The 16336-nt window shown below is 40.8% G+C and overlaps 1 protein-coding gene across 1 annotated transcript in view; it reads right to left on the bottom strand.

Moving 5' to 3' along the window:
* The window catches only part of LOC109869631 (protein kinase C zeta type), a 154765-nt gene extending 139632 nt beyond the window's left edge, over nucleotides 1–15133 (bottom strand). The window contains exon 1 of the mRNA XM_020459894.2: nucleotides 14788–15133. Coding sequence (XP_020315483.2) covers nucleotides 14788–14858 — 71 coding nt within the window. The 5' untranslated portion in view covers nucleotides 14859–15133. The remainder of the gene's footprint in view (nucleotides 1–14787) is intronic.
* Between the last annotated feature and the right edge of the window lie 1203 nt (nucleotides 15134–16336).

Here is a 16336-nt window from a genome sequence, read left to right as displayed (position 1 = left end):
GAACTAAATATTGCACACACTAAATAAATTGTTACACATCTGTCACAAGAGACTATTTATGCATGCAAAAATGTAAGATACAATCAAGTCAATAGGTTGTCAACAACAACAAAAATTCTCAACTCAATTATTTGTAGGTGGACTTCACATTTGACCTTTTCAGCATTTTCACTTTGATAAAAAGAAATTGTAGCAGAAACAGCCGACACTGCCCCACGGTGATTAAAACCCCCATGCAGTAAAAAAAAATATATATATATATTTATAAATCATTACTTTGTCTAATAAATCACTGTATATATACACAGTGCATTTGGAAAGTATTCAGGCACCTAGACTTTTTCCACATGTTCTTACGTTACTGCATTATTCTAAAATATATATATATTTTTAAATCTACACACAATACCCCATAATGACATAGTAAACAGGTTTTTAGAAATTAACAAATCTCTTAAAAATAAAACAGAAATACCTTATTTACATAAATATTCAGACTCTTTGCTATGAGACTCAAAATTGAGCTCAGGTGCATCCTGTTTCCATTGATCATCCTTGAGATGTTTCTACAACTTGACTGGAGTCCACCTGTGGGACATTCAATTGATTGGACATGATTTAGAAAGGCAAAACACACCTGTCTATGTAAGGTCCCACAGTTGACAGTGCATGTCAGAGCAAAAACCAAGCCATGAGGTCAAAGGAATTGTCCGTAGAGCTCCGAGACAGGATTGTGGTCAAGGCACAGATCTGGGGAAGGGTACCAAAACATTTCTGCAGCATTGAAAGTACCCAAGAACACAGTGGCCTACATCATTCTCAAATGGAAGAAGTTTGGAACCACCCAGACTCTTCCTAGAGCTGGCCACCTGTCCAAACTGAGCAATCAGGGGAGAAGGGCCTTGGTCAGGGAGGTGACCAAGAACCCGATGGTCACTCTGACAGAGCTCTAGAGTTGCTCTGTGGAGATGGGAGAACCTTCCAGAAGGACAACCATCTCTGCAGCACTCCACAAATCAGGCCTTTATGCTAGAGTGGCCAGACGGAGGCCACTCCTCAGTAAAAGGCATATGACAGCCCGCTTGGAGTTTGCCAAAAGGTACCTAAAGACTCTCAAACCATGAGAAACAAAATTCTATGGTCTGATGAAACCAAAATTGAACTATTTGACCTGAATGCCAAGCATCACGTCTGGAAGAAACCTGGCACCATCCCTACGAAGCATGGTGAAGCATGGTGGTGGCAGAATCATGCTGTGGGGATGTTTTTCAGCGGCAGGGACTGGGACTCTGAAAAACACCAAAAGAAAGATGCCTAGGGTCCCTGCTCATCTGTGTGAACGAGCCTAGGAATGCTGCAATGAGGTATGAGGACTGCAGATGTGGCCAGGGCAATAAATTGCAATGTTCGTACTGTGAGATGCCTAAGACAGCGCTACAGGGAGACAGGACGGACAGCTGATCGTCCTCGCAGTGGCAGACCACGTCTAACAACACAGGATCGGTACAGCCGGACATCACACCTGCGGGACAGGTACAGTATGGCAACAACAACTGCCAGAGTTACACCAGGAACGCACAATCCCTCCATCAGTGCTCAGACTGTCCGCAATAGGCTGAGAGAGGCTGGACTGAGGGCTTGTAGGCCTGTTGTAAGGCAGGTCCTCACCAGAAATCACCGGCAACAACCTCGCCTCTGGGCACAAATCCACCATCGCTGGACCAGACAGGACTGGCAAAAAGTGCTCTTCACTGACGAGTTGTGGTTTTGTCTCACCAGGGGTGATGGTCAGATTCGTGTTTATCGTCGAAGGAATGAGCGTTACACCAAGGCCTGTACTCTGGAGCGGGATGGAGGTGAAGGGTCCGTCATGGTTTGGGGCTGTGTGTCACAGTATCATCAGACTGCCTTCAATGACAACAAGCTCAATCTCAACGCTGTGCATTACAGGGAAGACATCCTCCTCCCTCATGTGGTACCCTTCCTGCAGGCTCATCCTGACATGACCCTCCAGCATGACAATCCCAACGTGCTGAGTTTAGATAGTAGCTACTAGCTAAACCAATCACAAGCCAATTTGTTTTGGCTCAAATACCTAATGGCAAGTACACTTCAATTTGTCACTTTCAGCATGTTATTTGGTACAGTCAAAGAAAACAAATCAAGTAGCCTACCTTGGTTCGTTTTGGGTAACTGACTGACTGCAGTTTGAACAGCAGACAGGAGCCCCTTTTGTTTGTGAGCTATCAGTACCTTTGGTTAGCTAGCTAGCCCATTCATAGACCTTTAGCGCCTATTGACGACAGTATCTTCTGGCAGGGGGAGTTCTGTAAAGAGCCCCAGCACTCATTCTGAATGTTAAAAAACATCGCTTACGGCAAGGTTATGAAAACATACGGAATCTTTCATATCAGCAAGAAATAATAACTAAAATAAAAACTCAAGGTTAATTAAATTCCTAAACAGCTTTATAGGGCTATTAGGGTTCCCACACGGCCATATGTCGTATACTGTGCTTGTTAACGGAAAACAGATGAAGGCGTACCTGCGCTAATTAGCCATCTGTGTCTCCGAACACCTGTGTGTAAATGGAAGACGGACACTACAAACGTGTTGTCACTAAAACAATACTGTCGGCTGCAACTGTTAAAACAGTAAGTGTATATTTTTGACATTGTTTTTATGTGACATAAAGTAGAGGACGTTGTTTCTAGAACCATACCGTAATTGAGAATCGGTTCACGTTCACACATTTAGATGGAGCATTTGGTTGTTTTAGAGGCCAGCCTCTAAACAGAACATGTAACGTAAACTCAACCCATTCCGTACAAATGTGCGCAACCGCAACATTCAAACGAGGCTACAAAGAAAACTAATGGGACTGTGTTGACTGCAAAATCGGGGGTGTGAACTAGTTTCTACTCAAGCGTTGATCGACATGGTAATAGCTCTATAGTATTGGAGAAAGGTTGAAAAAAAACTGACCCTCTTACATCATGATGTGTCAGGTCGTAACGTACAGCATGCATAAAGCAACTATTTCTGTCTTACAATCTCTCTTCACCAAGTGTAGCACTTCTAGCATCCTTTAAAAACAAGAAATGGACAGTGACGGGGGTAAGGGGGGGATACCTAGTCATTTTTTTGCGTCATCATTGCATGCGATCATCATTCTCAAAGCCGCTGTTTACTGCTAAGATCACTTTAGCACCGCCCTAAAAACCAGATTCAAATTCGACACAAACCTTCCAATAGGTATGTAATGACACGTTATATAAACTCTTTATACAAACGTTCCAATAGGTCTGTAATGACACATTATATAAACTCTTTATACAAACGTTCCAATAGGTCTGTAATGACACATGACATAAACTCTTTATAGCGTTTTATTTACATTTTAGAGGCGATAAGGTGATAAGTTGGACAGATCGAGTGAAAAAAAGCCATTTTCCCACACAACATCTCTCCTTCTCCCTATCACGCAATAGTTCCTCTTCCCCACCCGCCATTTTTAAAAAGACCCGACGGGGCTCATTGTCTTCTTGAATGATGCAGAAACGGGCAGCGTTTAGGTCATGTAATTGATTCTGTTGGAAAGGGGAGAAAGTGCGCTTTACAATGGTATTGACATTACAGTTAATCTGGAAGTATTACGTTTTTGGGGCGCTAAAATAAGGTCAATTGTACGGACCAAGGCGATGTACAAAAGTGAGTGAGTTTACGTTAAGGTCCTTGGACTATAAGGAGTAACTTTATGCTCCTTTAGTTCATTATTGAGCTAGCTAAGTTAGGTAGCTAACATTATGAGGAGACACTATAGTGGCCTGAATAGAATGACATTGCTAATGTAGGCAAATAATTAGTAGGAAAAAGCTGTCATTATGTTGTAAAATTTTCTTTGATAGATGGCAATGTTGCCATTAGCTATCTAAAGTACGTCTAAAATAGTTCATGTTAACTAGCTAGCTAAAATCTGGTCCTCCTGTCCCCTCAATCTTAGCTAGCTAGCTAAATTTTTCCTACGAATATATTTTCTGGTGACATCACAATGACAAAAGGTTTTCCTGCTAATTATTCGCCTCCTTTATTAATCTCATGTTTCAAAATTCAATTTAAAATAGTTGCATTGAGTAGTATAACGTTCATTCAGACATTGGCCCTGAAGAGAACAATCAAAAGAATGTTGTGCAAAGCGTGAAACCCATGACTAGCATGTCCTTTACTTTTGATAATAGTTATTTTTCTATCTAGATACTTACTTCATGAATGGTTGCTGCTGCCGGTTTCAAGCTCCATGAGGCACAACCTTGATGGAGCTGCTGTGAAATCCACCTAAGTACCTGTTGACTAAAGTTAGTATGCATGCATCGCGTACACACATTTGCTTATGACCGAAGCAACTTGTACAAGACGGAAGAAGTACATGCACGCAATGCATGCATACCAACTGATGTCAGCAAGTGTTTACATGGTTTTGTGCATGAGCCTGGTGATAGAAATTTAAACTTTAGTACCGGCGCTCTGAAAAGTCGGGTAAACAATACTTTCCTGTGGTTAATTCAGTCTCATATTTCAACCATCTGAAGGACCAACACCACAGACAACCAGTCCAGTAGAGTAAGTTCAAATGTAATTTTATTAAACGTTGTAGCTTGTAAGGAACATTTAAGAATGTTCAGTCATTAGTTTCAGGCTGTATATACCAATGAATGGTGTATTACAGCCTGATTAAATCAGACTAGGACCACAAAAGTCTAACGTAAATACAGTTGAAGTCGGACGTTTACATAAACAAGTTTGAATGACTCCAACCTAAGTGTTTCAACCACTCCACACATCTTGTTAACAAACTATAGTTTTGGCAAGTCGGATAGAACATCTACTTTGTGCATGACAAGTAATTTTTCAAATAAATGTTAACAGAGATTATTTCAATTATAATTCACTGTATTACAATTCCAGTGGGTCAGGAGTTTACATATACTAAGTTGACTGTACCTTTAAACAGCTTGGAAAATTCCAGAGAATGATATCATGGCTTTAGAAGCTTCGGATAGGCTAATTGACATAATTTGAGTCAATTGGAGGTGTACCTGTGGATGTATTTCAAGGCTTACCTTCAAACTCAGTGCCTCTTTGCTTGACATCGTGGGAAAATCAAAAGAAATCAGCCAAGACCTCAGAAAAAAAATGTGTAGACCTCCACACAAGTTTGGTTCATCCTTGGGAGCAATTTCCAAACGCCTGAAGGTACCACGTTCATCTGTACAAACAATTGTACGCAAGTATAAACACCATGGGACCACACAGCTGTCATACTGCTCAGGAAGGAGACGCGTTCTGCCTCCTAGAGATGAATGTACTTTGGTGTGAAAAGTGCAAATCAATCCCAGAACAACAGCAAAGGACCTTGTGAAGATGCTGAAGGAAACAGGTACAAAAGTATCTATATCCACAGTAAAACGAGTCCTATATCGACATAACCTGAAAGGCCGATCAGCAAGGAAGAAGCCACTGCTCCAAAACTGCCATGAGAAAGCTAGACTACGGTTTGTCCTCTGGTCTGAAGAAACAAAAAATAGAACTGTTTAGTCATAATGACCATCGTTATGTTTGGAGGAAAAAGGGGGAGGCTTGCAAGCCGAAGAACACCATCCCAACTGTGAAGCACGGGGATGGCAGGATCATGTTGTGGGGGTGCTTTGCATCAGGAGCGACTGGTGCAGTTCACAAAATAGATGGCATCATGAGGTTGGAAAATGATGTGGATATATTGAAGCAACATCAAGACATCAGTCAAGAAGTTAAAGCTTGGTCACAAATGGGACTTCTAAATAGACAATGACCCCAAGCATACTTCCAAAGTTGTGGCAAAATGGCTTTAGGACAACAAAGTCAAGGTATAGGAGTGGCCATCACAAAGCCCTGACTTCAATCCCATAGAACATTTGTGGCCGGAACTGAAAAAGCGTGTGCGAGCAAGGAGGCCTACAAACCTGACTCGGTTACACCAGCTTTGTCAGGAGGGATGGGCCAAAATGCACCCAACTTATTGTGGGAAGTTTAACCCATTTAAAAGGCAATGCTACCAAATACTAATTGAGTGTATGTAAACTTCTGGCCCACTGGGAATGTGATGAAAGAAATAAAAGCTGAAATAAATCATTCTCTCTACTATTATTCTGACATTTCACATTCTTAAAATAAAGTGGTGATCCTAACTGACTTAAGACAGGGAATTTTTTACTAGGATTAAATGTCAGGATTGGTGAAAAACTGAGTTTAAATGTATGTAAACTTCCAACTTCAACTGTAGCTCCCAACAAACTCTGGCTGAGTCCACTGTTTCAATCTGCCTGGTTGAAATGTCAATTTTATTTGAATACAAGGGCAACATCCCTTTAACTACTGTTAGTTCCAGTTTATCATTTATGAGCTTCAGATTTGTGGCCACAACAATTGTATAAGTATGTTTTAGGCCGGGTGTGGCAGTGTCACGAATAGCATTAACATGTGCAGGTGAGAAGCAGGTCTCTAACACACTTCTGCACAATTTACCAACCATTCACTCAAGGGCGTTCTACACAGGGGTTGTCTATCTGGACCAATACAAATCAGCTGGGCTTGACAAACTGGACCCTCTATTTCTGAAACTGTCCGCCGCCATTGTTGCAACCCCTATTACCAGCCTGTTCAACCTCTCCTTCGTATCATCTGAGATCCCCAAGGATTGGAAAACTGCTGCGGTCATCCCCCTCTTCAAAGGGGGAGACACCCTGGACCCAAACTGTTACAGACCTATATCTATCCTGCCCTGCCTATCTATAAGGTCTTCGAAAGCCAAGTCAACTAACAGATCACTGACCTTCTCCGCTGTGCAATCTGGTTTCCGAGCAGGTCATGGGTGCACCTCAGCCACGCTCAAGGTACTAAACGATATCATAACCGCCATCGATAAAAGACAGTACTGTGCAGCAGTCTTCCTCGACCTGGCCAAGGCTTTCGACCCTGTCAATCACCATATTCTTATCGGCAGACTCAGTAGCCTCGGTTTTTCTAATGACTGCCATGCCTGGTTCACCAACTACTTTGCAGACAGAGTTCAGTGTGTCAAATTGGAGGGCATGTTGTCCGGTCCTCTGGCAGTCTATGGGGGTACCACAGGGTTCAATTCGCGGGCCGACTCTTATTTGTATATATCAATGATGTTGCTCTTGCTGCGGGCGATTCCCCGATCCACCTCTACGCAGACGACACCATTCTGTATACTTCTGGCCCTTCCTTGGACACTGTGCTATTTAACCTCCAAATGAGCTTCAATGCCATACAACACTTCTTCCGTGGCCTCCAACTGCTCTTAAACGCTAGTAAAACCAAATGCAGGCAGCGAACGGATGAAAAGCATGCACCCGCACGCCCGACTTGCATCACCACCCTGGATGGTTCCGACCTAGACTATGTGGACATCTATAAGTACCTAGGTGTCTGGCTAGACTGTAAACGCTCCTTCCAGACTCATATCAAACATCTCCAATCCAAAATCCAATCTAGAGTAGGCTTTCTATTTTGCAACAAAGCCTCCTTCACTCACGCCGCAAAACTTACCCTAGTAAAACTGACTATCCTACCGATCCTCGACTTCTGCGATGTCATCTACAAAATAGCTTCCAATACTCTACTCAGCAAACTGGATGCAGTTTGTTACTAAAGCACCTTATACCACCCACCACTGTGACCTGTATGCTCTAGTCAGCTGGCCCTCACTACATATTCGTTGCCACTGGCTCCAGGTCATCTACAAGTCTATGCTAGGTAAAGCTCCACCTTATCTCAGTTCACTGGTCACGATGGAAATACCCACCTGTAGCACACGTTCCAGCAGGTGTATCTCACTGATCATCCCTAAAGCCAAAACCTCATTTGGCCACCATTCCTTCCAGTTCTCTGCTGCCTGCGACTGGAACGAATTGCAAAAATCCCTGAAGTTGGAGACTTTTATCTCCCTCACCAACTTTAAACATCTGCTATCTGAGCAGCTAACCGATTTATTGCCTACCTCCTCATGCCTTTTGCACACAATGTATATAGATATATTTTTTTCTACTATGTTATTGACTTGTTAATTGTTTACTCCATGTGTAACTCTGTGTTGTCTGTTCACACTGCTATGCTTTATCTTGGCCAGGTCGCAGTTGCAAATGAGAACTTGTTCTCAACTAGCCTACCTAGTTAAATAAAGGTGAAATAAAAATAAAATAAAATACAAGAACATAGGCCTAGTATTTATCAAGATGACTCTGCCTCATCTCTCCATCAAAAGGCAGTTCTGTGAACTGTTCTCCCTGACTGTAATCAATTTAGCTGAGTTTCTCAAGGGCATTACACCCTCATATTCCTACCTAATGTTCTGCTTCAAACAATTCACCGGCAGCTCGAGACTAATTATTAAAAGGTGTATCCTCATTGGAGAAATTACATTAGATCCATCCCATCCATATCATGTCGCAGGCATGTAATTAATAAACTAGCAATTTATCAGAGTAAACAAAGCTATTGAGATCCTAATACCATGTAAGAACTAGACGGATACAGTTATGGGTACTTCATGATATTTAACCATTAACGGTTTGATTCATCCAAGTAATGGCTTTAATGGAATGTCCTTTGCCCCATGTAAACCCTTCCCTGGAGAGCGTTTCCAACGCAACTTCATACGGGCACTTTGATTTCATTGAACATGTATAGTGTGCACGATAATTAGGTGAGAATCAAACGCTTAAAAAAGTCAGAGCATGAACCTATGCATGAAGAGATTCCCAAAGGCCTGGCAATGAGCAGGGTGTAAAATTATTCACACTGACAAATCAAATCCCTGCGAATCTCTAAGCGTATGTAGAGGCTCACAGTATGTCTCTGTGTCACTTAGACCCCATCTCAGACAGCTCAGGAGCTCCACTACACACCAGAGTCTACTGAGTTAAAGGCGTATTTCACCGGAAATTGAAGTTTGCCAGACTTTATCCATACCTTAAATATGGTCTAAGTCAAGCTGAACCCATATACCACACCATCTGTGGATGTAGTTCCCATATGCATTAGGAGACCTTTACAATGTCCAAACTGGAATGAAAGATAGTGGCGATGTAAATAGATCACATGGTCCCCATCTTCCCTACTCATTTTTTCTTCAGTGTGAACTATCCCTTTAAGAAGAACTAATATGGCTACTCATAACAGGTTGCTAGGCAACTGAAAGGATTAGGCTGTCTGCGAGCCGACACTCAGCCCACCGGGGCCATACAATATTACCTCCCCCACCCCTTTTAAATACATTAAGAATTGGGAATTACCAATGCATCCGGAGAGCTCAGAAAGAGGGTTGACTCAATTCTGGGTATTCAATAGTACCTCAGTCAACTCCCCCACATTAGCACAGACTGCATCATAGCCATTGCATAACTAGGAACTGTAATCTTCCAAATTTGAACAGTACTTCCTACCTGTGCGTGCATGCATGCATGCATGCACGCACACTTCCTTATTCAAGTTCATTTGAGTTTGTAAAGTTGATGTGATACAAAAAGTAAACATGAAATACAATGAGCAAAAGAAAGGAAGGGCTATGCAAAACAACATAGCATTCAGTCCGAGAAATAAGTTATTCTCGTCAATATTCAGTCTGTGCACTGTTTCAACCTTCTCAACACACTGGTTAATAAACTAATTGGGTAATGTTATGTTACTATATAAAACCAGTCTGCTTGCCTAGACCATACAGGGACACTGCCATCTTCCCTGCCTCTCTTCTTGAAACAATGGTTTGTTTAGAGCAGGGAGGGACCTCCAGAGCCTCCACAAATCAAGGAGGCTGACATTTTGTATATTCAAAAACGGCTTATCAAAAGGTCAGAGTATATCCTGAGCTTGGCTTGACTCCCATCCGCTGTAGTGACTGATCAGGATTCTGTAATTTATGGTTGGCAAGACATTGAGGGAACGTCCTTATCACAAGGTAGCAGCCCATCAATAACACTCAAGTCACATCAATTTAAATTGGGAAGGGATTGTTCCATTTGATTTCGATCACTTTTTGACCACAACTCTTTTGATTGGAACAAAACTTTCCATACATATTTTCCCATGGTATAAGTAGTCAGAAAAGTGCCTTATTGGACCTGAATGCCAAAACATTCAGGAGATATAGGTGCTCAAAATTGATCCATTTTGCATACCCCACCATACATCCATACATACTCTGGACGGTTCTGACTTAGTGGACAACTACAAATACCTAGGTGTCTGGTTAGACTGTAAACTCTCCTTCCAGACTCACATTAAGCATCTCCAATCCAAAATTAAATCTAGAATCAGCTTCCTATTTCGCAACAAAGCATCCTTCACTCATGCTGCCAAACAAACCCTTGTAAAACTGACTATCCTACCGATCCTTGACTAATTTTCAAAATAACCTCCAACACTACTCAGCAAATTGGATGCAGTCTATCAGTGTTTTGTCACCGTTTTGTCATGAAAGCCCCATATACTACCCACCACTGCGACCTGTATGCTCTAATTGGCTGGCCCTCGCTTCATATTCGTCGCCAAACCCACTGACTCCAGGTCATCGATAAGTCTTTGCTAGGTAAAGCCCCACCTCATCTCAGCTCACTGGTCACCATAGCATCACCCACCCGTAGCGCTCGCTCCAGCAGGTATATTTCACCGGTCACGCCCAAAGCCAATTTCTCCTTTGGCTGCCTTTCCTTCTAGTTCTCTGATGCAAATGTCTGGAACGAACTACAAAAAAATATATTAAATAAATAAATAAATAAAATCACTGAAGCTGGAGACTCATATCTCCCTCACTAACTTTAAGCACCAGCTGTCAGAGCAGCTCACAGATCGCTGCACCTGTACATAGCCCATCTGTAAAGAGCCCATCCAACTACCTCATCCCCATACTGTTATTTATTCTGCTCCTTTGCACCCCAGTATCTCTACTTGCACACTCATCTACTGCACATCTATCACTCCAGTGTTTAATTGCTATATTGTAATTATTTTGCCACTATGGACTATCTTACCTCATATGCACACACTGTATATAGACTTTTCTACTGTATTATTGACTGTTTGTTAATTCCATGTGTAACTCTGTGTTGTGTGTCGCACTGCTTTGCTTTATCTTGGCCAGGTCACAGTTGTAAATGAGAACTTGTTCTCAACTAGCCTACCTGGTTAAATAAAGATGAAATGAAAAAAAATCCATGTCATCACTGGAAATGATACAGTTGAATTTGATATAATTAAAAAACTTACAGGTAGGGCTGACAATTACCATATAATTAACTGACGGTTATGGATGAAGTCCATCATGAAAATATAATAACCGTCATAGCCGTTAAAGTATAAATATATGATTTTATTTGTCTAAAGAACAACTGACTGAAGACAGGACGGCTGGGCATTCGTGCAGTTGGATCCGTTTCTGCCGTAGCATGGACTCTTAACAACGTGATGAAACTTTGATGCTCCTTGCAACACACCCCACAACACCTAGTTAAATTTTAAAAATGCAGTAGCACACAGAGATAGGACTAGAACAGGCTTGGAATCTCTAACCCTGGCAATTTGACTGGTAAACTCACGGGTACACTCGTAATGGCTGCCTGGTATTGTTCTGCAATCATTTCCATGGCAATGTACACTGAGTGTACAAAACATTAAGGACACCTGCTCTGACAGACTGACCAGGTGAAGCTTATTGATTTCACCAGTTAAATCCACTTCAAATCAGTGTAGATGAAGGGGAGGAGACAGGTTAAAAAATGATTTTTAAGCCTTGAGATACTTGAGACACGGATTGTGTATGTGTCATTCAGAGGGTGAATGGGCAAGACAAAATATTTCAGTTCCTTTGAATGGAGTATGGTAGCAGCTGCCAGGCAAATACGTTTTATAAAAAAAATGTTAATTAATTATAAAATAGTTTGACAACCACAGTTTATATTTTCCAGTGATAAAGACATGGATGTCTCATGGTATTTTAAAAAAAATACAATTTTAACCTTTATTTAACTAGGAAATTCAGTTGAACAAACTTATTTTCTATGACAGCCTAGGAACAGTGGGTTAACTGCCTTGTTCAGGGGCAGAACGACAGATTTTTACCTTGTCAGCTTGGGGATTTGATCTTGCAGCCTTTCGGTTACAAGTCCAACGCTCTAACCACTAGGCTACCTGCCGTATGATGGGGTATGCAAAATGGGTCAACTTTGAGCACCTATCTCTGAATATTTTGGCATTCAGCTCCAAAATGTCACATTCTGACCACCTCTACCATGTGCAAATATGTATGGAAGGTGAAATCAAATGGAACAACCTGAAGGCAAATCAGAAATAACCTCTACACTGCACATTTGTATCAAGGCTGTCAAAAAAAAATATGACTAGGATTATAAGTTGAGTATTTGACCCGGAGACAATAAAAAGGCACAATGAATTTGTTTCAACAACCAAAAACTTGTGAAGATCTCCAGAATGCAAAAGAAAATGTGAGAATATTGGCCTGTAGTCACATAATATCTAATAAGTGTGCTGGTCTAGGATCAATGAATCAGCTCTTATCCATTATGATTTTAAAGGCAAAACTGATACTAGATCAGCACTCCTATTCTGAGACACTTTGTGAATACAGAACACTGATGTTTGGCCATATGATATTGAATCATATTCTGACATGAAATATTGACAAGTTGCTCCAGTGGCATCCTCATTCACCGTCATTACCACTGTGTCCCTCAATCTCGTAACCCACCAAGCCTTTCATCTACCTGCAAAATAACCTTATGTCTGTAGTTAAACCTAATTTTGCATCAAGCAAACTACTATGCACTTTCTTTATCTCCCTTTGACTGTTATCCAAACAGCCAGGCCCAGATTTGTTTGGCTGCCCTTCTCAGCAACACTTGACACACAGGCCTACATGTCTGTAAATAATAGCTTCAGCCACCTACAATAATCCCTTTAGCACTGATGTCACTGCACTTTTGCAAACCTGGAAAGTGCCAATGATTCTTCAGTGACAGTCCGTGTATAGCAGTTCTGAACACGTAGCTTAGGCTATCAGCATTTTGGAGGCTACTCTGAAAATATAGTTCACCAAGCTAAACAATTACTTCACACTGGAAGAAGTTGAGCTACACTAAAGGTACCCTTAATAAAAAATATTCTACTTAACTAAAGTTTGTAGTTCACTACATCCTAACTACTTTGTGATAAATTATACATAAATCAGAAATGTCAGAGGCTACAAATTGCAAATTGGCTAATTTAGCCTATTAAAACAACTGTTCCAAGTGTCTCAATTGAGGCAGGTCTGTTGTCAAAAAAGAAAGGAAGCTAGCTACAATAAGCAACTCTTTGAGCTACCCAACCAAATTGACATAGAAATGTGAGTTATAGATCTTTCATTCTCATCGAAAGCAAGTCTAAGAAAAGCACGAGAGGTGTTCCATTTCTATGCTTTCCGTTCTTGTCTTTTACTTTTGTAAACCAGCTTCAAAACAGCTGAAAATACTATATTTGGGTTTATGAAAATATATTTACAGCAGTTTAGATGGTACAATAATTATCTACACAATGACTGCTTGCTTTGTCACGAACTGAAATTAGCAAACTATTAGAATTTTAGAAACCAGGTTTTAAATGGGGATGGTTTGGGGAATTATTTAAATTAGGCAAGTGAGTTAAGAACAAATTATTATTTACAGTGATGGCCTACACCAGCCAAACCCTAACCCAGGCAACGCTGGGCCAATTGTGCACCGCCCAATCACGGCCGGTTGTGATACAGCCTGAAATCGAACCAGGGTCTGTAGTGATGCCTCTAGCACTGAGACACAGTGCCTTAGACCGTTGCGCCACTCGGAAGGCCACCTCAGAGATTTAACGAGTTATAATGATTAATTTAACCTTAAAATACCTTTGGGAAACCGGACCCAGGTCTGTTGATTTCGTATTGAAGACTGTGAAACACCTGTGGAATGTTTAAAATTTGAATTCCCCATTAAAAGCAGTTTCAGTAGAGCTACCCCATGGTTAGCAGAACACTTTAGTTTATAGTGTTGGAGTAATTAACTAGTTCAACTTGTAATTGAATTACATTTAGCAAAAGCTTGTGGTAGTTGAACTAAATTCAAATATTGTTATTGTTTTAATGTTGCATTTGTAATCTAACGCCTGCCTCAGACTACTCGTAGAATCGCAACATTTTTTGCCCTCCCGCGTCACTTTATAACCAGAAGATTACCGCCAAACAGACTCACACGGTTTATCTGCCTCTGTAACCACGGATCACTTCAGAACAAAGTTGACTACAAATAAAGTTGCAATTGATACAATCGACGTATCTACTTTTAAACCCATTCAAATATAAGTACAGCAGACTATAGGCCTATTTAAATGATAGAAATACATTTCATGTTCAAACAAATTTTTTGCTACTTGTAGGCTACTGTCTAATGTGTTTCAATATATGTAATTATGATTTAGCGCATTATTACAGGGTAAACGTTTGAATCAGCCGCCTCAATATTTGCAGCTATAGGCGATATCTTTCCAGGAGCTGATCCGTCGTCAGTATTGTGGAATAATTTCAAGGTAAGATTTGAAAGGAGAAAGTTGATCCGAGAGCAGCGTTGCCTTTCTTTCGACCCTATGTTACGAATACAATCGAGTGACAAGTCGAACCTCGAGGACAGAACCGATTTGACAAACACTCACCCGCTGTAGTGCGCTTTAATTTTCACGTAATCCGAGCCCAGGTCCATCATGGATCCGTAACTTGAATGCATTGTAATCCACGCTATAAACTACCAGGCAACTAAACAAACCTGTATCAACAGGCCTCACTTAAAGATTAAAGTTTTCATAGCACATTTGGGATTTACCAATCGATAGAAACTACCAGGTTACGGCGGTGTGTCATGCATGAACTATCCTACCGACTGGCATGCATGGAATTCTCACGCAATATTTAAGATTCGTCATTCTGGACTCGAGCGTTTCCGATGATTGTGTTCGCTATGGTTACCGACGGTACTGGGCGGAGAAAACGCACTGTCAGGGCTGACTGGCCTGGTCCAAAACACCTGTTGATGATTTAGGAGTGAAATATTCCAGTTATTTGGGCCATTTATAGGCTTTATGGAATTACTGCTTCAAATTCAGGAAATGTACACATTTATTCAACGCACTCGAGTTGAAATGTGTGACTTCTGACATTGTTCTTAATGAGCCAAAATGAAATGTAAAAGTAAAAACAACGTGGCTTCTAGATTGAGTTGTTCGCAATCCACAATCAGAACGCTACAACCAAATTTAGACCGATTTGCACCTGTTATGATTAACTCCAGGGTTGCATGTGTTGAACAGAGAACTAGAATGAAGTCATTCAGTAACTAGTTTTCCATCTAATTGGCGACAGATTTGCATGCGAATATTCTAAAATCTACATTAAAGAAAATATGCGCATTTCCCCACCAGTAGTGTTTTGACCAAACTAACTTGTTGCAGATACAAATCAGTGGGTGATGACAGTGCACACAAAATTTACTTTTTCACTTAAGTTTTCATGTACCGAATAAAATCTAAAGTTCAATGTGTTTTGCCTCACACTGTTGCATTAAATACCAAATGTGTCTACTCTGCCAACAGTTTGCAGATGCAATGCGAGAATATTTTGATTTGTCAAACATCGATCGTTATATCACCAGAATCAGACCCTCCATATTTAGTCTATTCGAAAGTAGCATCAAGATCAGCGTGCACTTTCATCACCCTGTTACGTTCATCATAAATTATTTAATCTGTAGCTTAATAAACTACATGGTTTCCCGAGTAGTAGTGGGAGGACCACAAATGTGAGAGCTGATGCTGTTTTTCTTACACTTTTTTGTAATTTTCTTTCATTGTTTTTTAAAAATGTATTTATATGATGCTTATTATGTCAATATTTGCGCATAAAGGAATTTCCTCCGTCATTTCTAGTATAATTCATTTTGCAGACACAAAAAGATCGCGCCATGTTGAACGAATAAATGATCTGTTGGCTGTCGTGATTTTTTTAGTATAAAGTATGACTTGACTCGCATAAAAACTATGTATGGAAATATGGTTTGTGGATGTAGCCTAACTGTTACACTTGTGCGCCATCTTATGGATTAACAGTGTTAATTCATGTCTGAGAATGAAACCATTTAGGCGACTACAGAATCCAGTTAACAAGTTTATTTTACATGAGTTAAAACCAATATTTTATTTGACAATTTAT

This window comes from Oncorhynchus kisutch, linkage group LG24, assembly GCF_002021735.2.
Source record: "Oncorhynchus kisutch isolate 150728-3 linkage group LG24, Okis_V2, whole genome shotgun sequence".
NCBI classification, from domain to species: Eukaryota; Metazoa; Chordata; class Actinopteri; order Salmoniformes; family Salmonidae; genus Oncorhynchus; species Oncorhynchus kisutch.
Note: the sequence above shows the minus strand (reverse complement) of the source record. Positions and strands in the feature narration are given on the sequence as shown.